Raw genomic sequence first — 21,539 nt, 5'->3', positions numbered from 1 at the left:
GGTCTGATATTCAGGTCAAACCGATGGGTCTGTCTGAGTCGGTCTGAATCGGTTTGAGTCGGTTGAGTCAGTTTGAGTCTGCCTGAGTCTGTCTGAGTTGTTCTGAGTCTGTCTAAGTCGATCGGAATCGATTTGAGTCGGTTGAGTCTATCTGAGTCAGTTTGAGTCGTTCTGAGTCTATCTGAGTCGGTCTGAGTCGATCTGAATTGGTTTGAGTCGGTCGAGTCAGTTTGAGTCTGCCTGAGTCGGTTTGAGCCGTTCTGAGTATGTCTGAGTCGATCGGAATCAATTTGAGTCGGTCTGAGCCAGTCTGAGTCGTTCTGAGTCTATCTGAGTCGGTCTGAGTCGATCTGAATCGGTTTGAGCCGGCCGAGTCAGTTTGAGTCTGCCTGAGTCGGTTTGAGTCGTTCTGAGTCGATCGGAATCAATTTGAGTCGGTCTGAGTCAGTCTGAGTCGATCTGAATCGGTCTGAGTCTGCCTGAGTCGGTTTGAGTCTGCCTGAGTCTCTCTGAGTCGTTCTGAGTCTGTCTGAGTCGATCGGAATCGATTTGAGTCGGTTGAGTCAGTCTGAGTTAGTTTGAGTCGGTCTGAGTCGCCCTGAATCTGAAAGCGTGGTACGTTATCTTCTCTTCCAGTGACGTCACAGCATGCTTCGGCCTGGCATGGCGGCCTAATACAGGAAATCTTAACCTTGAACGAAAACATTACCGGTGACGCCAGGGTTACCGATACCATTATTATTTGTAGGAGCCAGGGCCCAGGAGGCCTTATTCTCAGTGAAATATTGATATGTGTTTTCCTTTTTTTGTACTTGCTTCCTTTATGTACTCCTGCACACTTATGTCGGAACATATAATTATCAGGCACACGCAAGCATTACTTGCAATACAATTATGCAATATATAAGTAATTGACAGAACCAAAGCACAGTCGAGAATGTTCAGATCGTTCACAGCGGTTCTGGAGCAGCGCCGTGGTCGCGGATGCTCTCACGCATCTCTGCGAGGAGCGCGGCATATGCGGTCAGTGCATTGGGGCGCGGCGGTCGGGGCGTGTCCTGTGCCAAGCTGGGAGAGAGGCATAATAGCTGCTCGGTGAGCTGCTGCGTCGTCGGCGAGTCCGCATCCGTAAGCGGTGGAGACTCGCGGCGGGGCAGCAGGTAGTAGGCCAGGTCTGGGTCATCTAGGGGGTTTCTGCTAGGCTCCTCACTGCGACTCCCTGCAGATGGACGGACTGGCATCACTGGACCGGGTCGCAAAGCTGTCGCTGAATCCTTGCCGCAGCCGACGCTGCAGTTCCCTTCGCCAGTGTTGTCGCAGCCGTCGCTGATCTCACCAGTGCTTCTGTCACCTCCACCGCCGCCGCTTCCTCGGCCGCTGCCGCCGCCGCATTCATCGCTGCTCTCGCCGCAGCTGCTCCTGCTGCAGCGGTCCACGTCGTGGCTGTTTCCACGGCTGTCGCCACCGCTTCTGTCAAAGCTGGTGACAGCAGTTCTGACGTCAGGTCTGTCGTGGGCTCCCGCTAATCGTATGGCCGTGGCGTTTCCGCGGACCACTGCCACCGATATCCGCTGAATGAGGCGCTCCATGTCCCGCCGGTCTCCGGTTACCTGCACGATGCGTCGGCCGAGGTCCTTTAAAAAAGAACAGCTGTCCGAGCCCAGTGCTCCGGATGTTTCCACGGCGACCGGGCGGAACAGATAGCGCCGACTGATGGCCTCATACCGCCGGCGTTAGCGTCCCTCGGCGGCGGTCGCGGCTGCGCTTGCCCGGGCTGCTGACGCGGCGACTGATGAGGCGCTGAATGTGTCCACACAGGTAGCATCCCAGACGAGGCACTTCCCTTCTGCGTAGGGGAAAGCTGTGATGCCATCCGGGCATCGTCCATCACCGCGGTCCAAGCCAGCCGGCTCAAGGACCGATGGCAGTCCAGCGGCCGCGAGTCCGCGCTTAATCACGCTGTTGAGCTCAGCGTGACGGGGGAATCGGCCGGCGCTCAGCTGGCAGCTGAGGCCGTGCAGGCCGCGCTCGTCGATGTTCGCTCCGCAGCGGCAGCGATGGGGAGCGCAGACCTCTGCGCCGACCCGCAAGGCGACGGCTGTTCGTAGGGTGTCTGGGTCGAGCAGCGTGCCCACGCTGGCTGCTGGGAAGGCGTTCAGCCAGGCGCCGGAGTGCGGTTGTGCGGCAGCTCGGAGCCGCGCCCGGTCCACATCAGTCGTGCAGTCATCCAGCAGCTGCCGACTGATCGCTTCCGCTGCTGCTCGGTCCCAGTCACGCTGATAGCGCTGTCTGGACACATCTGGCGACGGCAGACCAGTGCGAGCCCCCACTCTTCGACCAGGCATCGCGTCGCCTCACCGACACGAGCAGCGGCGGAGCCGTTGATACTTGCGATCGTGTCAGCGGAGGCCACTTGTGAAGCGATGTGGGCAGGAAGGGCCACGTCAGTCACCATCCTCACACCAAGTCCGCCGAGATTGACGGGCAGCGTCGCCTGCCGCCATGAGTCGCCTCGCAGTCGGACGTTCGTGATTGCCTCCATGCCGTAGCGAACGGTTTCGTCGATCTTGACGAGCAGGGCAGGGTGGCGATAGGCCGGGGAGCTTCGTAATAGGTACAGAACGCGAGGAAGGCTGACGTAGCTCTTCAGCAAGAAGAATGCCTGGTGTGCCTCCTCCAGGGCCTGCAGCCGTCTGATGAGCTTTTCCACCATAAGCTGACCTTGTAGAAGCTTACGTCGCACCTGGTCGTCGTGCACAGGCGCGCCAAGCAGCTCCAACTCGTTCATGGCCACTTCTCGGATGTCTGGCAGGACGCTGTGGAGGTGGCGTAGAGCGATGGACTTGGATTCTTCGCTGGATCCTTCCAGGAGAATGGCTTCACATTTCGTCGGATTTATGGTGAGGCCCACCTTGCTCAGCTCTGCCTTCACTCGTTGGATGCTGGAGACAACATCAGGCACTGATCCCGCCAGCGTGCCGTCATCGAGGTACCAGATGTTGATATCTGTGTCTGCAGACCTGGCGCCGGCATCCACCGTCAGGAAAAACAGCAGAGAACTCAGTGGGTCGCCTTGCTGAATTCCTGTTTGAGACAAGATTTTGGAATCGCCTATGAAGAGCGGTGTGGTGGTGTTGTAGCCCTGCCATACGAAGGGATAGATGGCAGGCGCTTGCTCTATTACGGCTTCCATCATGGAGTCCCTGCGCACGGTGTTAAATGCATTGGACACGTCCAACTTGACCATGATCTTGCTGTCTGCGGCCGATTCTGAGCTCCCTTGTATGTAGGCTCTGACAGCGTGCACCGCCGCCTCACAGCCGTTCCTTGTGGCCACACCGAGCTGTATTGGACGCAGTCGAGCTCCTATAGCCCCAGAGACGGCTGCCGCGGCGACTTTCCCTGCGATGCGGCGGTAAACACTCCCAACCGCGATGGGCCGCAGGCCGCCGTCCTTCTTTCGGAGCGCGATCAGCGATGCGCCGAAGAACGCTGGCACCACACACTCGGGCAGGCGACCGCTCAGTGCCAGGTTTGTGAGCGCCGTCAGGGCCGTGAGTAGTCGAGCTCCAGCCTCAGCAGTGTGCTTGGTGAGCAGAGAGCGCAAGTGGGCCGGTCGGATTCTGTCGAGCCCTGCGCTGGAGCTCGGCGGGAAAGAGTTGATGGCCTTCATCACGTCCGCCTCAGAGGCCACCAGAGGCGCCTGGCTGTCATCGGGCGGTGGGATGTCACGCAGATCGGCGGGCGGCTTCGGGTGCTTTTCTTGCATCATGTTGATGACATCATCCGCTGGGGGTGCGTAGGAGTCATCGGACGTCAGCGTTCGGTGTGCCCCTCGGATGTCGCCGTCCGTGAGCTTTGAAGCCACGCGTCGGGACAGCGCTGTCACATCGTCCGCTGGGCGATGACCGCGGCGGCGCTTGGTGGGTGGCACCGATGGCTGTGCTCCGTCTGGGTCCCCGTTCTGCGTCAGATTTAGGCGTACTTTTGCAGCTAGTGACCTCCTCGGCGCCTCCTGCGATTGCTCCTTGACCCTCAGCGCGGTGTAAGCAAAGCGCATTAGTCTGCGCCATGCGCCTTCGGCGCCCTCAGCGACGGCGCTGTTGATGAGGCGGGCGAGTTCGTCAGCCACAGCGATGCGCGCTCCTCTTGGGACGTGGGGTAGAATCCGCCCGGTTCGCTTCAAGGTAGCTATTTCAGCGTTAATGTCGGTCGTGGCAGATGGTGTCGTGTTGGGACATTTATCCCCGAATCGGCAGGTGGTGCACGGGTTTCCCAGTCTGACACAGCGGCACGCCTTGCATGGGTTTGTTACGCACCTACAGCAGTGCGTTATGCATTGACTGGTCTTCATCTTGCATCTACCAGCTCAGCAGCTGAAGCCTTCAAAGTTGACCATACCAGCCAAAGCAAAAGCTCCGACGGCCAGCAGGGCTCGGCTTTCTTAAGCTTGCTGCCATTTCGAAAAGTGGAGCAAGAGGCGCAGAGGTGCCTCGACTTGCTGAGTTCACGAGTGTGCAGATTAAAAATCAAGAACAAGCTGCCCGCCTCGACAAATACGAAAATATGTTCTTAAGTAAGAAAAATGCAATTTTTGAAGACTTAGGGCAGGCACAGCTTTCACTTTTGTGCTTAAACAAAACAATACAAATGATCTACGTTAAATTAGCAACATTTACATACACATTTAAACACTAAACTAGAATCCCTTCCGCATGAAACACGGTAAAAAGCGGAGCATCTTCAAACACGTCTATCCCCTTGAAAAACAGAAACATAAAGCCAATGTGTTTTCCTTGTTTCTCTCAAATTACCTACTTTTTAATCATGGCTGTCAGTTTGAACCATAGACCCAGGCACTTAGAATGTGTAAATTAGATGCTGGCTTATCTGGTGATTTGTGCTGTGCTGCTTCCTTCTGTGTGCTTTTTTGTGCTTTTTTCTTCCTTCTGTGCTTCTCTGCTTCCTTCCAGTGTGCTATATTTGTATCATAAAAATACGAGAAAGGAGAGATACAGAGATCAAGATAGGAAAGAGGTTTTGAGTATAGGGGAGGTAAAATTAGGGAAGAAAAAGAAAGTGAGAGTACTGAGAATATGCATTGACACTGAACAGTAATTGTTCCTCTTCTTTTGGCATGAACTAAATAAGCAAATAGAAAACCTTCATGGGATCTCATCAATACCCTGCTCTCCGCTAAGCGAAGCTTGTTGCGTTGACCCTGCCCTCTACCCTCCGATCGCGCAATTCCGGTTCTATGGCAGAATTTAGAGTCCAAAGTTTAACATGCGCACAAAGCCGCGCACGGCCGGTCCCCCCACTGACATCGCCTGACTACGGCCTGCCACCAACCGCAACCATACCTGTCAGGAGGCCCATAAACGTAGGCGCCCGTCGCGCTTCGAACCCGGACTGTTGTAATCGGGGAACTCGTGCTCTCACCACGCGGAGTCCAACGCTCTACCGACTGAGCTACGGGACCGATATATTTTACTTTATTTTATTTACTTCGATATTAGTTATACCCATATTAGTTATTTTACTGCTATGTTGGTGTGTCAGAAGTGGTATGATTATTGAAGTGCGTGAAATTATTCCACGCGGAAATAGTTGTTTGGAGAATTTTGTGAAAACGAGAGACTTTTGGGCGCTACTGGTGTTCGGTTGTTTAAATTCTATTACAAGCTATTTCGGCCTTATCTCGGTCTAGTTACGGTATTGTATAAATAAGGGAAAATTCGACAGAGAAGATAAAGAAAGCTAAAAATGGTGAAGAGGCGAGGCACGACAACGAACCAACGATCGATTCGATTTTGTCCAGTTTGGATACCGGTGCTGGAGTCCGGTGATGGTAACCGGCGATGGAGCCCGGTGATGGAGACCGGTGATGGAGCCCGGTGATGGAGCCCGGTGCTGGAGATCGCGGTTATGGAGCCCGGTGATGGTGACTGGTCGTGGAGCCCGGTGCTGGAGACCGGTGCTGAAGGAGCCCGGTGATGGAGCCCGGTGATGGAGCCCGGTGCTGGAGACCGGTAATGAAGACCGGTGCTGGAGACTGGCGATGGTGCCCGGTGATGGTGCCCGGATGGTGAGCGGCGAGTGCTCCGGTTTGTTGACCGATTAAGGTGCATGGTTACCGATTATGGCGCCCGGTTTTGTGACCGACGATGGCGCCTAGCTTGGCCGCGGTTTTATGACCGAAGATAACGTTTTTGATATTTTGTGTGTGTGCGTTTTAGTGATCTTGAAGATCAGAGGGGCGTGTGTCAGAAGTGGTATGATTATTGAAGTGCGTGAAATTATTCCACGCGGAAATAATTGTTTGGAGAATTTTGTGAAAACGAGAGACTTTTGGGCGCTACTGGTGTTCGGTTGTTTAAATTCTATTACAGTTGGCTGTTCAATTTTCCTTACACTGGATGTTGAAACCTTTTGGTGCAATGGGATGGCATGGGTGGCCATATTAGCAAAGTAATTTTGGCTCGCCATGTGGCGGCGCCACAGGCTCCCGTTGAAGCGTCGTCCCGAAGCTGTGTGGTCGGGGATGGGGGTGGGTAACTGGTGGGGGGGGGGGGAGGGGGGGAGCTTGGCCGACTCGGCAGCTGGGAGAAACAAGTGTTGCAGCTCCCGGTGACGCCACTGAAACAACAGCCTGACTGCAGCAGCTCGAAGAGCAAATAATCTGAGCCCCAGTGGGAATGACCGTAACATGTGGTACCTTCCTAATGAACGATACGGGCCAGTCCCGCTGCAAGGCCTGGAAATTCCCAGCGTGCCACCGACTTTTGAAATTAATGACAAACTGAATGTTCTGATTGGTCTGAGTAGGATGCCGCTGCATAAGTTTTACCTTTTACGCACAATAGCAGATGACTGGGGTACTAAAAATCGAAATATGATGGTTTATGGGACTCAATCCTCGTGACATCACTGCAAGCTTCAACGGTGGTTTATGTAGAGTGGTACTGTCCGCATTGCTAAACAAACGTCCTTTAAAGAATCGCCGGGTTGATGTGTGCCACCATTGACAAGATGATCGGGGGACGTGAAGAATGTTTATTATTTATTCATTGCTCACCGCTAGGACAATATCGACAATTGGTGGGAAGTACTGGAGCAATGCCTTCAAGTTTATTATGCCAGGGCGGAGGGTCACTGTTCGCGCATCTATGACCGTGGTTAGCGCTGTATTTAGTATTACTGCAATACTGCCTGCGCCGCATACCTTTCGGATCCAACTCAACACCTGAACCCAGGTTTACCTTTTTTTCAAGTAACCTTTGACATTTGCAACATGTGAAGCGAAAATAATATCGTTTATTTATGTTCTCTGTGCCGAATTGTATGCCAAGATAATGAATACCTAGCTAAGCTACAATGGTTACTTAGCTGTTGTCTTTCCATACTATCGGCCAAGCATGTCGGCTGCTGAGCTCAGAAACGTGACTGGGCCAGTAGTTACCATCCGGCAGCCGACCCAGCCGCTGCTTAGCCTGTGCTTCTTAGTTTCCTTCGTTAACTTCAATAACAATTAACAATCATTCCAAGTTATCGACGATCGGCGGACGAATCATCAATAAATTATAACCGCGCTGTAACCTAGCGGACCATGCCACACATACCACTACCAGACCCGCAGCCCAGTCACATAGCATGCAAAGCATACAATTTGCTCTCGTTCTTTGCTGGTGGACCGAATACGCGCTGCAAGTACGCTTTATTTTCGGTAGACGGCGTCGGTGCGTTTTCTGTATCGAGCGGCGGACGGCGGCCTTTTTCGGGTCAGCATCCGATCCAGTGAACAACCTGTGGACGTCCTGTGATCGTGCTGTGACGGAACGTTGACGGTGCTGTGATCATCCTGTGACCGTCCTCAGTCCTGTGATCGGGATTTGATCACGCTGTGACCGGGCTGTGGCCGCGCTGTGACCATCCTAAGGCCGTCCCGTGACCGGGTGTGATCTCGCCGGGCGTGGGTGGATGATGATTGTGGGTGGCGGCGCCGGCGAAAGTGCGACGCTGGCCATTGAAGCGCTCGACGGGGCGCCCTGGGCCAGTGGCCCGGAGAGACGGTGTCTGCATAGACGGATTTCGTGGGTCGTCACTTGTGGAGCAACGGGCGGTGCTTGGATGATAGGCGTCTTCACTGAAACGAAGATTTAACCGGGCTGATCTCAGGCGTCGGTTTTTTTTTACGCATCTCAAAGAGTCTACTATGATGCGTCGAAAGTTCATTATAAATTCGACATGTGAAATTGGAACATGGTATTCAGTGATATCTTTGATATCTTTTCAGTGGTAGGTATCTTTTTCTTTGTCGACCCTTCTAGCCACTTTTCGTCTGTCTTTGCTGCTGCCCTAAAGAAAATATGAATTCTTCCCATTTGCGTTTGTCATTCAGGAATATCCGCATTAGGCACCTACTTGCTATTTTTTTATTTATCAGATATTTATATTTACCAACGCTGCTCCTGGTAAGTCAGCTCAATCGAGTCCGGGTATTGGCCCCAGTGTGTGAGGCCACGGCCGTTAGTACCGGCCAGTGACCGCCGATCTCTATCCGCCTGTCATTAGCCACGCTGCGTCGCCCAAAGGTCAGCGAGGTCAGATGGAAAGTTCGCGAGGTTCGAGGGGTATGCTCGCTCGTCAGCCCCGCTCCTGTCACATGGCACAGAGTGACTGTCCGAACACAGGTGTCTGGTTACAGAGGCTGCAATGTGTCTCTTTCATCGGCATTCTCGGTATGTACAGAAGAATGTGTGCTATTCCTGTTCACAATTAAAATGACATGTGCTTTTTGCTACCGAATTTGGCCGTGTGAACTGTGAATCTCCTTTGTTTGCTACTTTTGGATATGCTTCATCCACAAATAAGCATAGCTGCAATAAGGAAGTGTTTCGTTTCTTCGCCGGGCGATATTTACTCGTGTAACGACCTGTGGGAACGTACCCGCTGACACGGAATCGCATACTTGTTTACCTGCTTCTGCCTTTTTTCGTTTTGCTCAGACGGCCAAAGTCGTGTTGTGTCAGCTATCGTAGTAGACGGTCTCGATATCATCACTCACGGCTACGGTATCGGTTTCCATCGTACACAAGTGACAATCGGGTTGTTTCTGACAATCGCTCAATCTGGCGATGTAGTATGAGGTTCTGTGAAGAAGCTCATCTCAGTCGCTTCAGATGGAGGGATTGGACGATGAACACTGCTGGACAAGTCGCTGGACGTGGGAAAGGGCGTGCATTACATGCCTTGGATTGGTTTCTTTGATCCTTCAAACAAAATTAATGGTGATGTCAAAGGTGCCTACAGTACCCACTACCCAATTGATTGCTTATTACCTAATTGGTTGGATAATATTTGATAACATTGTCAATCATTTAATGCTCTGCATGCACAATTTATATTATTTCCAAATGTCTGGGGATTGGGACTACTGACTTTGTAGATAATACCTCAACATCGTGGCCCCCTTTCATTCCCAGAAGGAACTTATACAGATGCTGATGACCCTGATTGTCGGAAATGGTAATTAGGTGCATAAGCACCGTTTGTTCACATATAGCGGGATGAAATTTTTTGATCGTGAGAACTGTTGACAAAGGTGCCGTGAACTTGTTTCTATTCGCTTTGTTGTTGCGCTAGACATTGTTCACTAAATCACTTTCGTTGAATGATGAAGTTTTTAGCAAAAGCTAACATTTGGTGCACCTTATATTGAAGCGGAGGTTTTTATAGCCATTTCTGTATTCATTCCTGAGACATTGAGGGAACAGAACTGCTAGTATTTTTTTTGTATTTCTTTAGATGCTGATCAAAGCAATGCATTTTTTGGTAGGTACAGACTACAGTTGATGATATTGTATTCCATGTGCGATAAGGTGATCCGCATTTCTTTTCACTCGCCAACAACCGGCTTTGCTCAGATTTATCACAGACCTACTAAGTGTGACATTTCATTGTTTGCCTTCGCTCGGCACATTTCCTCATGATGAAGCGATGTTTGTGGGGCGACACTGCAGTGCGCACATCAGGGGCGCAGGTGGCTCACAAACGCACATCGATCACTGTGCGGCCGGTGGGCGACCCACTCCATCTTTCTCCAGTCTCGGCTGACAGTTGCTGTATCAACTGAAGCAGCGAGCGCACTGCGCCTCGGCTCTGCGTCTCGGCTCTGTCCTCTTACACAGTGGCCCTCTGTGCCGCCCCGGCCACACGGGACCCGGCGATCTGCGTCAGCTCTGTCCCTCCTGCGGCGACCGTGCAACGGTGTGCAGGTGCACGCCCCCTCCCTCCACCCACACCCTCACTTCGCCCCGACCCAATTCGCTTCCTCGGACATCCCGCATAGCGGACTGCATAGCGCACCTATCGCGCCCGTCATCACACACCACGTGACCCGACCAGTACGGCACGGTCAGAGTCACGTGATCGGCGCACGCCGCACTTACAATGCGACCACCTCTCGACGTGATCACGATCGCAGAGATAGCCGCTGCGCGCGGTGGTCGGTCGCACGCGCCGACCGTCGGTCACTGCTCCCTGCACCTCCTTCGCCCCCTCCCCCGTCCCCGTCGTCTCCCCACGACCCGTCGTCGTCGGCTGGACGGCAGACAGTCCGGCCTTGTGCGTACTACGGTGGCAGTGAGCGGGGGGCTGGTTGGTCGGTGCTGGTGTGTGTGTTCTGGTTAGTATCTGTGTGATATCCATCTGTTTCCGGTAGTCAGGGCTAAACAAGATCGACTTGTATGTCTCGCGCAGTTCGCAGTCTGAGCGGTGAGTCACAAGGGCTTCCGAGCTATCTATCTTTTACAACCAATCTGCGCAACACGCACTGCTGTAAGCAAAACACTTTATACTCTCCCTAATCTCTTGTCACCCGCAGAACTTCGATCCCGCTATCCTGACTAACCCGACTCTCTCGGCTGGAGGGGTCTCACCGCCGCGCCCGCCGCGCCCGCTCCGCCCCATCCTCGCTGCACCGCGCGCGCCGCCACGCCGCACCGCTCCGCCGTCAGTTGTGGGCGCGCCGCCGTCCTGACCGGACCCACGTCTCCCGTGTCTGCAGAGGCGGTAGCAGCAGCGGCGGCCGACCTGACGTCAGGACCAGCAGCAGGAGCAGTGGCGTCGCCATGGCGAGTCGCATCGAGAGCGCTCCGGCGGCCGAGCGCTACTTCTGCACTCTGAGTCCGCTCTGTAAACGGATCATCTCCAACGTGCACACCATCCGCACCATCCATGCCGACTGGCAGGACCTCAGCTACGCCGACCAGTGCGACGTCATCGACGGACACATGGTCAACCAGGTGAGTTCAGAGATGGTCAGAGGGGACGGGGACATGCGGGAGCGGAGGGTGGCGGCGTATGAGCTTTCTCGAAGCTGAGGGCTAGTTAGACCTATCGAGGTGACTGTCTTTGAGCTTTGTGGCTTAATATTGTGAATGATTTCTAATTTACTGGCGTCTCTCATTGCCTACCACGTCGATGGATTCTTTGTTGAACTTAATTACGATGAACATCATCCTCAGCGTACCATTTTGAGCGCCCTTTGTCTTTTATATACGACAGATGGCCTTTCGGTTATCGCTGCCCGGCCTTTGTGCCGCGTCTGTGCGGGGTTTACTGCGGCCGCTCGGAGCGGGTTATCACAGCGCGGGCGTTGGCGGCGCTGATTCCGTTCCAGATATCGCCGTTATTAATGTTTGCTGCGGTTTATTGGAGCGACACTTGACAGCTAGTCAAGCGCACCAAAAAATCATTACGGAAATCCCTTTCACGCCGAAAGCGATTTTCTCTGTGCGGCTGCGACAAAGTTTACGACTGGGCGGTTATGGGATCGGACCGTTTCTGTAAATAACTCATCGTGTGTGAACCGCTCCGGTCGCTCAGTTCGAGGCGCCGACGGCGCGGCTTTCCCTACCTTTTGGGGCGCGCGCTGGTCGTAACGCCGATGTCATTCCATTGTTCGGCGGCCGTGTGGGAGCTGGTGTCTGTGCCGCATGTTTCCCGTGGGTTTTCGTAAAGAGCGCTCACTGCGGCGCGCTTCGACAATCGTTCCACCGGGGGCGATGCTTCCGGTCATCGGTTTACGTGCACTGTCCGGTGTGAGCTGCTCAATTCACACTGCTTATCCTGCGGGCACAGTGGTTGTGGACTGACGTCTTCCCTGCGGAACTCCCCTCTTCCGTTACCCCATGTTCGCGTTTCTAAGATCGGAAGCCATCTGAGTCAGCGCTTAGCTACTGGGGCCGCATTCCTGCCGGCTGGCTCACTCTGCCGCCGCATTACTCGACTCGGCTCCCCCTCCACACAGGTCCGTCTCGAATTCAAATGTGGACAAAACCTCTAGCGCAAAAACTACGGAAGCTAGAGATGTGATAAGGGGCTCAAATGAAAGCAGATGAATCACGCTCTTTGAAAATGAGAAATATTTCTGCCATTTTAAACCACATTTTTTGCGATACGCGAAATTTTGAAGAGGGATTATTTTAGGGCTCGTAAAAAAACACTTTTGTCTGGGATCATCGGTTCCCTTCCTGCGTCTGGCTGCATTTGGTGAGAGTATGAAAAGTGCAAAATATGAAATCATTCCGACGCGTTTTACTATGTGCGCTTTTACTTTGAAAAATTTCAAAAATGCATTGGAGGTCAAAAATGAAAACTCGTTACTGATTTGGGCCTATAATACGTAAAATGATGAGAGGATTCCAAATCTGGTCGTAACATTCAAATCGGAGAACATTTGACCCCTGTTTTGGCAAAAAAAAAACGTCGAAAATAGGCAAAATATCCAATTTGGGCAAATTTGGACAGTTTTTGGCCAAAACAGGAGTCAAATGTTCTCCGATTTGAATTTTGTGACCAGATTTGGAATCCTCTCATCATTTTACATGTTATAGACCTAAATTTATAACAATTTTTCACATGTGGATTTTTTTCCTCCAATGCATTTGTGAAAATTTTCAAAGTAAAGGTGCACATATTAAAACGCGTCGGATTGATTTCATATTTTGCACTTTTCATACTCTCACCAAATGCAAGCAGACGCCCGCTGGCAACCAGCCAATATTGACCTCGGTCGACCCTGACCCAGCCTAGCAACAGCTGACGCTGACTCGCGGGTCAGCCGGCCGGCCGAATCCGCCCGACATCACATCACTTCTGCCCCCATAGCAAACGTTTGACCACTGATGCCCAGCTAATTCTTTCGGGAACCGTTTGTGAACGTTCTCAGGCTCATTTTAAGCCATTCGAATTTTGGGGGGTGATTGATGATTTTCTTGTAGGCCTTTGTCAAGTATGCGATGAGTGAAAATGCGGACTGTGATGCATGTGCCCGAACATTGCTAATTAGCATGGCATTGATGACGAGCTAAAACATTATTTTTGGTACCAAAATTTTCAGCACGAACCATGCAACACAGCGATGCCCATTTATTGCAGTTTCGATCAAATTATTACAATGTTACAGTCACTCAAAGTTGCGCGCGTTTCACATGTCTTTTGGGTCTACCATGCGCTTCCAAAGAAGTTCCAGGTTCACGACTGCGGTGAGCGGAGATCAGGTGGTTAAAAAATATGCCGAAGGTGATTTCAGATGCTTCAATCCGTTTTGTGTTAAAAAATCACTCACTGAAGGAATTTAAAAATGGTCGTTATTCGAGGTTTTGGCCACATTTGAAATTGCGATGGATCTGTGTGCCCTCACGCGCTTAGCACCCCACGCCTGCGCCGGCCGCATCGCTCTGTATTGATGGGCGCATTGTCGGTGGCTCGTGCGTGCCACCCCGTCCGCACTGCGTGCCGTACAAGTCGATACCACCACCGCCGCTGGTGCCGCTACCTTCTTTGGTAGGCCGATCGACCGTGGTGCGTTATTAAAGGCCTCCGCGCAGCAATCCTGTGAGGATCTGCGTAACTCGGTCGACCCATTTCGGGAAATCCGTCCAATCTGCCGACCGCTGCCTTGTATGCAGATGAATACGGCGGCGAAATTCGCTCGGCGGATCAGCGGACGACGGGGAAACGGTTCCCGTCCGATCCGGATTCGGCACAGTTCGCCAAACAAGCGGATAGTCCGAGTTGTCCGCCCGGCGGAACGCGCAGTAAATTTACCTGTCAGCGCGGCGGTACCGTTTTCCGCATGTGGAGCGCGATGTGTGATCGGCTGGCTGCAATTAGCCGCACAATGGTTACACGTCGGGTTGGAGTGATTGAGTGGGCTGCCGTCGATCAGATAGGCCTGCTCTGGTCAGTTTCAGAGGCGTACTCGAGTGAAGACAGGTCTGGGCTCGGCCTAGATATGCGATATACATACAATGACACTCAGCTCCTGACTGGGACTGCTGTCTTGTTCAGCCTGCTCCTGGTGATGAGGTGAACATGACTGGGGTGTGCACTGTGCAGCCGTGAATGGTGGCGGGCACTGGGCTTGGCAGTGGGCACTGGGTTGAAACTTGAATAGAGCGTGTTTTGTTTGTGTTGAGCCGGTGACGATGCAGTAGTTCGGCTATCGGGCATTACTGAGAATGCTTGGAGGAGGGCGGGGGGCTACCATGCCAATTGCCATTCTGTATCACGAAAGGTCGCTCAGGATTACGGTATAGTTATTTGTCTGGGTGTTTGAATGCAGAGCAGCCTAACCGAATATTCCATAGCTCCCAGTGCATACGTGCTGTGATTGCCGAATAGCTGATGTCGTGCCATACGGCTTTATATGCAGGGCAATGTCGTGTTTGTCCTAATACACCCGGTCTGTATGCAGGGCGGCGACCCGTCCCGAATGACACGTCACCTCCATTATCTGGGCCCGGTCTCTGGCGGCCCAGCGAGCACTGGATGTGCCGCTCGGTTTATTTATGAAGCGTTCCGGACGCGCGTCGTGCCGCCGCTCCTTATGAATCTCATGCCCGTATGCCTGGCCGTCGCTGTGTGCTGGTCTGCAGTACTGGAACACACGTGCCGGCCGCCGCTGACTGACCTTGGCTGGCGCCGCCGGCCGAGGGACGGCACGGGCAGGGCTGCGGCTGTCGTCCTCAGGAGAGCCACGGGGTCAGTACCTCCAGGGTTGGAACGGGACCAATGGCACCAGCCCAGTGACTCGGACGGGATCCCGGACCGCTGACGACTCTGTTTAGTTGGGTTAGCCGAGCTATTCGGGACTGTTGAGGAAATGTAGCAGTCGCAGCGCTTGCTCGCTGTTCCTGGCGAGCAAATCCCGTTGGTGTGGATCGGTTTCGCACAGTGCTCGAGTAAGGAAGGATGAACTGGAGCGCAGTACAACAGGAGGAAAGTGATTTAATACTTTTGGAGCCATGAGCCGTCTGTGTGAACCACTCTCCCGTCTCCACATTATGACACCGCGGCCAATTTCATGGAAAAGGAATATTTCCGCGTCGTCAGTTGTGACGAGTTTATAAAGTCTATAAATCGGCTGAGCCATCACATTAGCCACCCCACTCTTTGAAGTATTGCATTTTTGGCTGAGACGACGTGCAAGTTTGTGGCCAAATTGGTCGATTAGCAGTCGGACGGCATGCTTGTGGTGTGCTGTGAAATTTAAACACCGCCGAGTGTGACGACCAGTGGTGGGTTGCATACAAAGCGCGCCTCCTAAGGCGGAACAACACAAAGACTGGGACTCTGGCTCGTCAGTGGCAGCGGATTCCTTTGTGTTTCGTATGGCTGCTTGGTGACCTTCCATATATTTTCATGTTTATCTCGCGCTTATGCTCTCGCGGTATCCCTGCCACATACGCTTTAGCCGCTCGCGTCCGCTATTCAGTGTGCTATTCTCGGTGGCTTACAGTTACAGCCTTGCTTCTCCTAGTTCACGACCACGATATCTCGACCTCGCGACCAGCCTCCTCACGACCTTCTGACCGACCTCCTCACGAACTCCGAGCCACGACCTTTCGCCGCCCAGCCTGCCCCTGCGCCCACCCCGATATGAATGACCTCATGGCGGCCGGTGGCTGACTTGCGTTCTGTTCTGTCTGCGGCTGACGGGCGGATCTGTCGGTGACTGACGTGCGGTTCTGTCGGTGCTCGCTCACCGGCCGGGTCGTGCCGGGTTGGTGCAGGCCGGCTGCAGACCATGACCGGCGCGGTACCGGTGCGTCCGGTCTGTACTGCACCTGCACTGTGCCGGTCTGTGGGCGGCGGCCGCGGCCCGAGCGCCGCCGCCCGTCTGTTTATAGCAGGCTGCAGCGGGCTGAGAGAAGGCAGCGCCCCTGCCTCTGGCCTCCGGGGAGGGGGTAACACTGCAGGCCGACCGACATGGGCGCGACTAGCCGACGCCACTTAACACAAACATTGCGGCGGCGGCGGCGGGATGAGAGTGTGTCGCAGACTGCCGCTGGTCTGGCGACACCCCTTCCGTCCCCGGCCGGCGCCGGCAGACCGATACCAGATAATAACACCGCTGCAATAGAATGATACCAGAGGCGGACAGATGTGGCGGCAGATGTACGCGATACTCTGATCTAGCTGTGCCCAGGCTGGACCGGCCAGTGGACTGGCCATGAGTCATCCAGCCACCCGACCCCGGCCGTGCGTCAAGCCTGGCCGTGGCGTCAGCCAGCCGCGGGTCATTGTGATGCACGGTCGCGCGCGGAGTCGCAGCCGGCTGTCGGCCCCATATTCGGTACGTGTACCCACATGTCGTGAAAGGGCAAGCTCCGATACCGCCGCTGCCGCCGCCGTCACCACTGTCATCGCGAACTCGGGACAGCGACGACGGAGGTGGTAGTGTAGGGGTTTGCAGAGGTGACGCCGGTGACTGCGCTTCTTCCTTGTTGGCCAGCGCTGGCTGGCTGCCGGAAGCGCTGCGACTGCCAGTCGTCTCGCCGTGTCCTTGCCAGTCTCACAATGAGAGAGCGGCCTGCGTGGGCCTGTTGTGTGTTAGGGGTAGCGACGTAGCGTAGTGGTGGTACGCCGGTAGTCCGGCTGGCGACGCGACCCCTCCGTCCCGACTGTCTTCCGGGGTCTGGCAGTCACGGTTTTTGTAACAACGCTCTCTGTCTGGTGGTGCAGGTCACAGCTCAGAGATCCCGAGTCGACCCCGACATCGACTATGACCCAGCATCGACACTGCGCTCGTTTCGACCCGGCCACGACCTCGACTCTGCCTCAACATCAATACTGTACTCGTTTCAGCCCCGACCACGACCCGACCTCGATACTATATCAGTCATTCTTGACACATATCTTTATATCTCTACCCCGAACCCCACTTGACACCAATCCCAATCTTGACATTATTCTTACGCCGATGCGAATCGAAGTATCTTACTGGCGCATATATGGACGGTCGTCTAATCGGAGCAGTTTCCATTTGGGGACTCCTGTCTTTCCTGCTGTCATCAGTGCGTCATTCTGAGCCTTTTCACACCTCCCCCTTGAGGTGCTGTCGTCAGCCCGGCCCGTGCACGCGTAGGTCGTTGCCTCGGCCGCGGCCGCAGCAGGGTCGTGTCGCAGCACCAATGTGCCGGATAGCTAAGTCCGTCGGCCGGCCGCGTCTCCGACGACGCGGCGACGGGCTCGCCTCGTCGGAGCGGTCGATGGTCGGCGTTCGCGTTTCCCCGTCCGTCTCGTGGGGAGCCCAGACGGCCTGCCTCCCCTCCGTGCCGGCCAGCCGGGAATCGAATTTGTGCGCCACGTGGTGTTATTTCTTTGTGCGCGCCGGCTGCTTGCCGATGAGCCCCGTCGGCTGGGGTCGCCCCGCAGACGTCCGTAATAGGCGACTGGTGGGCTGGTCGCGAGTCTGCCAATTTTAGCGCGGAGGGTCGCAAGGGTTCGGGTCAGAAATAGCCGGAAGGAGCCTGGTGATGACGTGAGAGCGATGGCAAATACCGGGTTTGGCAGACTTTCGCTTGTTTTCTCTCGCCTTGGGCGTTGCAAGCTCGGAGCTAAGCTTGTCTTTAGCTTCCGGAGGGATGTTTTATAGGCTGTCGTAAACTTTTGATGAGCTGGGTGGTCCAAACAAGACCGCAACCCAGCAGTCTACTTTAGCCTAATCTGTCTGATGTGGCACCTCGGCTTCCGCGGTCTAGACGATCGAATCGAGCTAGCGGAAGTGACAAATCGCATCTTAATCGCGTGATTCACCATTGATACCTCTGTTTGAGGTTTCCGGGAAGTCTTCTTCACACCCACCCACTGCCCGGAGTGCTTTCCTTCCGTTCCCTTTTCCGCTCGTGTCGCGACCCCGCCTCCGTTCCCACCCCAGTGCGGCACTGGCCCGGAACTTCCGCCAGTTTGGTCGATGTCTGTTGCCGGGATGTGTGTCGTCCCGTGCCGCACCGTCCCGTCCCCTCGGCCTTCGCCGTACCGTTCCGCCTCAGTTTTTTCCTATAGTGTCCCCGTCCTCGTCCGGTTTCCATTCCTTCCCGTCCCCTCCTGTTCCTTTTCCTCCTCCTATTACTAATCCTTCTCCTTCTCCATTCCATCCCAGCCCATCCCCTCTCTTCCCGTCCCATCCTATTCCTTGCCCCACCCCGTGCCGCCCTGTCGGCCGCCCGTTCCCATCCCGCCCGTCGACTCGGTCTGCGTCGTTAGTGGCCATTATGAGCGGTGCAGCGACCGAGGCACGCCTGCACGGCCTCCCCGTGGCCGGCGACGTGCACCGTTTGTCACTGTCAGACACGTGGCGCCCGGAGACGCGGCGCCGTGCGCTGCCCTTGCCGGCGGCGGCCACCTGACTCACGTGTGCAACGCGTCGGACGTGATATACGTGATGTGCGTGGTGGGAGTTCCACACGTGGTGGGGAAGGGAGAGAGGGATGTTCGTCAGGTGTTCGTGAGATGGGATTGGTGAATGCGGATTTTGTTGGTTTCTAAACCTCTGGCTTCAGCAGACGCGTCATGGATTCATGCATAGGATCCGACTTTCTCATTGCGAGATTCGGCCGAATTTAGACGTTGCTACATATGACCCGGCTTCCTATATGCCCTGTCTGTGAGAGATGAGCCGGTGCGGCCGCTGACTGTGCTGATTTCTCAGCTGACTGTGCTGATCTCCCAGCTGACTTTGCTGATCTCTGAGCTCAAACTGACTTGCGCTGACTGCTGACCACCGCCTACACTCCCTCCCCAGTCTCCGCCCGGCATTGGTGTCGCGTTCTGTCGACTTTCACCGCCTCGTGTTGTGACATCAGCGCAGTGTTGCTCGGCGTGTGTAAGATGTTCTTTGTCGGACAGTCTGAGACGCCATGTGTTCGGATCAGTGCGCTTCTCTGGGGGTGTGTGAGTACACGCTAGAGTGAATTTCTCAATCAGACGGATCGGCTGTAATGTGTTGGGTGGCACAGCGAGCTGGTCACTGTCTGTGTAGACATGCGAGGGTGTGCTGTTGTTCCGTGATGTATCTGCGTCAGTGTTGTGTACGTAGCGCGTATGTTACTCTTTAGATTTCGCCTGGAATGATTCATGGCTAACCACTGCGGTAAGACATGTGTCTTTCATATGTCTGTGAGCCCGATTCCTTTGCAGCGTCTAACCCACGTTTCCCCATGTGTGATTGCAGGAGACGGCAGAGCACTGGCGGCAACTATCGCGCCAGCCGGGAGACGGAGCTCCCAGTGTGGCCACCATCCCTGCCGGGCCGAAAATGGTCGAGGATGAGGACCCTGAGACGGGTCAGGTGAGTGATGGCGCACCGCGAATGGAGAGAGGGGTGACAGGACATGTACAGATGAAAGACTGTTGAGGAGATGTGTGGGGTAGATCGGATGACGTTTTATGGAATTGCGAAGTTGGCATAACCCAAAATGGTCATAGGAGAGACACAGGACAATTGCGATTTGAATTTGGAAGATGCTGGTTGCAGACGCGCTTCTTGCACTTTTTAGACGTTTGCCGGGGCGTAACATTGCATTCAATATAAATATTATGTTTAGCGGGTGTTTCGCGCTGTGCTTCCGTTACTGTGGCTGTAAATGTCCCTTGTGAGTTGTGACTGTGACTGTCCACTGTGACTGAATGTGGTTGTGACATTCTCCCCCTCAGGTGGTCCGGTGGCAGGACGTGCACGCCGTGAGACTGTGACTGTGACTGACCCCTGTGGCCACTTCCTGTTCCCTCTGACGGCTGAATGTCTCCTGGCTGTGACTGACCGTGATCCCCCATAGGTGGTCCGGTGGCGGGACGAGCACGCGGCCCCGTTCTCCTGGCGCACGCCCAGCCAGGAGCGGCTGGCGGCTGACACCCTGCCCGCCGCCGAGCCAACCGACTCACCAGTCCGCCAGCAACCCTTCATGATGCGCGACAGCATTCGACAGCGTCTCTCCAGGTACGGACTGGCTGGCCTCAGTCACTCGTCGAACTATCAGTAGCGGTGGATCGTCTGTCTTCACAGCGTGTTTATCGGGATCGGTGTTTGGTACGGAGCTAAATCGACCGCCGTTGGTGATGTGATCGTCTATGGGCTATGCCTCTCCCCACTCCTGACTGAGCTGTCTCTCGATCGTGGCAAGCCTCACTCACTCTGAGCGCTCTGAGAGCTGAGCGCCTATGTGTCTACAATCTACATGTGTCTACTGTCTACTGTAGTCAAAACACATGTGTCTACTGTAGTCCGTCGCAGATGTGTCTCCCCTCCCTCTGGGTGGCACAGGCAGGGTGTATCCCTCACTACCCCGTCCCGGTCCCCACTGCTCCACGATACCCGACCCGGCCTTCCCTCGCCGCGGAGGGAGAGGGGTGTTTGCAGCGACGCCATGATGTCAGCACCGCCCCGCTTCGGTGACGGTGATCCCCAGGAGCCCACGTCAGCCGGCCGCGGAGGGTGAACCGGGGTGTCATGTATCGCGGTCAGAGGCTGGTGGGTGTTAGTCGGGTGGACGGAGTGGAAGTTCACTGGGGCTCCACTGGGTCTTCAGTGGAACTCCCATGGACTTTGGTCGGTGGATGGTGGGTGTTATGTACCCGGGGTCCCAGGGGATTTCGATCAGTGGCAAGTCGGGTGGTGTATACCCAAGTGACCGGTCAGAAACGGGCCAGTGGCGGGTGCCAAAGGCTCAGGGGACTTCGGTCAGTAACTTGGAATCACATGTCCAAAAGTCGCCGGCCAGCGGCTAGTCGAGTGTTATATACCCTTGGGACTCGTTTGGGACTGGGGACATCAGCTGTCGGTCGTATCATTACGGAGCGAGCGAAGCGAGCGGAGTCTTACGTAGAATAACGGAAATTTCTGAGTATGAGCGGCCGGCCGGCCGGCCGGCCGGCCGGCCGTGGTCACGCTTTTGCGAGGCTTATATCTCAGCAACCACTTGACCGATTTACATGCGGTAATTTTTGTGGGGTAGCTTCATTCCTTCTACCAAGTATTGGACTATTCCCGATGCATGTGGGTGACCCCTTATGCACGTGCCACGTGCAAAACGAAGAGGTGTCACTTTTGTAATTGTTGCAATATCTCGGTAACTACTTGGCCGATTGCGCTGAAAGTTGGCATGTAGGTAGGCACCCACTAGGCACTGCGTATCCATGTGCCAGAGTTGGGGTGCTGCTGCACGTGCGCACGTGCAGGGGTCGTTTCC

The 21,539-nt window shown here is 54.7% G+C and overlaps 1 protein-coding gene across 2 annotated transcripts in view; it reads left to right on the top strand.

Moving 5' to 3' along the window:
* LOC122366398 (serine/arginine repetitive matrix protein 1-like) overlaps positions 1-21,539 on the top strand; it is a 28,757-nt gene that overhangs the window by 1,211 nt on the left and 6,007 nt on the right. The window contains exons 1-4 of one of the 2 annotated variants that reach the window (XM_043338610.1): positions 10,635-10,776; positions 11,069-11,306; positions 19,526-19,642; positions 20,130-20,290. In XM_043338610.1, the coding sequence (XP_043194545.1) occupies positions 11,133-11,306; positions 19,526-19,642; positions 20,130-20,290 (452 nt within the window). In that variant the 5' untranslated portion in view covers positions 10,635-10,776; positions 11,069-11,132. Of the gene's footprint in view, positions 1-10,634; positions 10,777-11,068; positions 11,307-19,525; positions 19,643-20,129; positions 20,291-21,539 lie in introns of those variants that run through there. The other variant, XM_043338609.1, reaches the window with a different exon arrangement.

This window comes from Amphibalanus amphitrite, unplaced genomic scaffold, assembly GCF_019059575.1.
Source record: "Amphibalanus amphitrite isolate SeventyFive unplaced genomic scaffold, NRLGWU_Aamphi_draft 000803F_arrow, whole genome shotgun sequence".
Lineage (NCBI taxonomy): Eukaryota > Metazoa > Arthropoda > Thecostraca > Balanomorpha > Balanidae > Amphibalanus > Amphibalanus amphitrite.
This window is presented reverse-complemented; position numbering and strand designations above follow the sequence as displayed.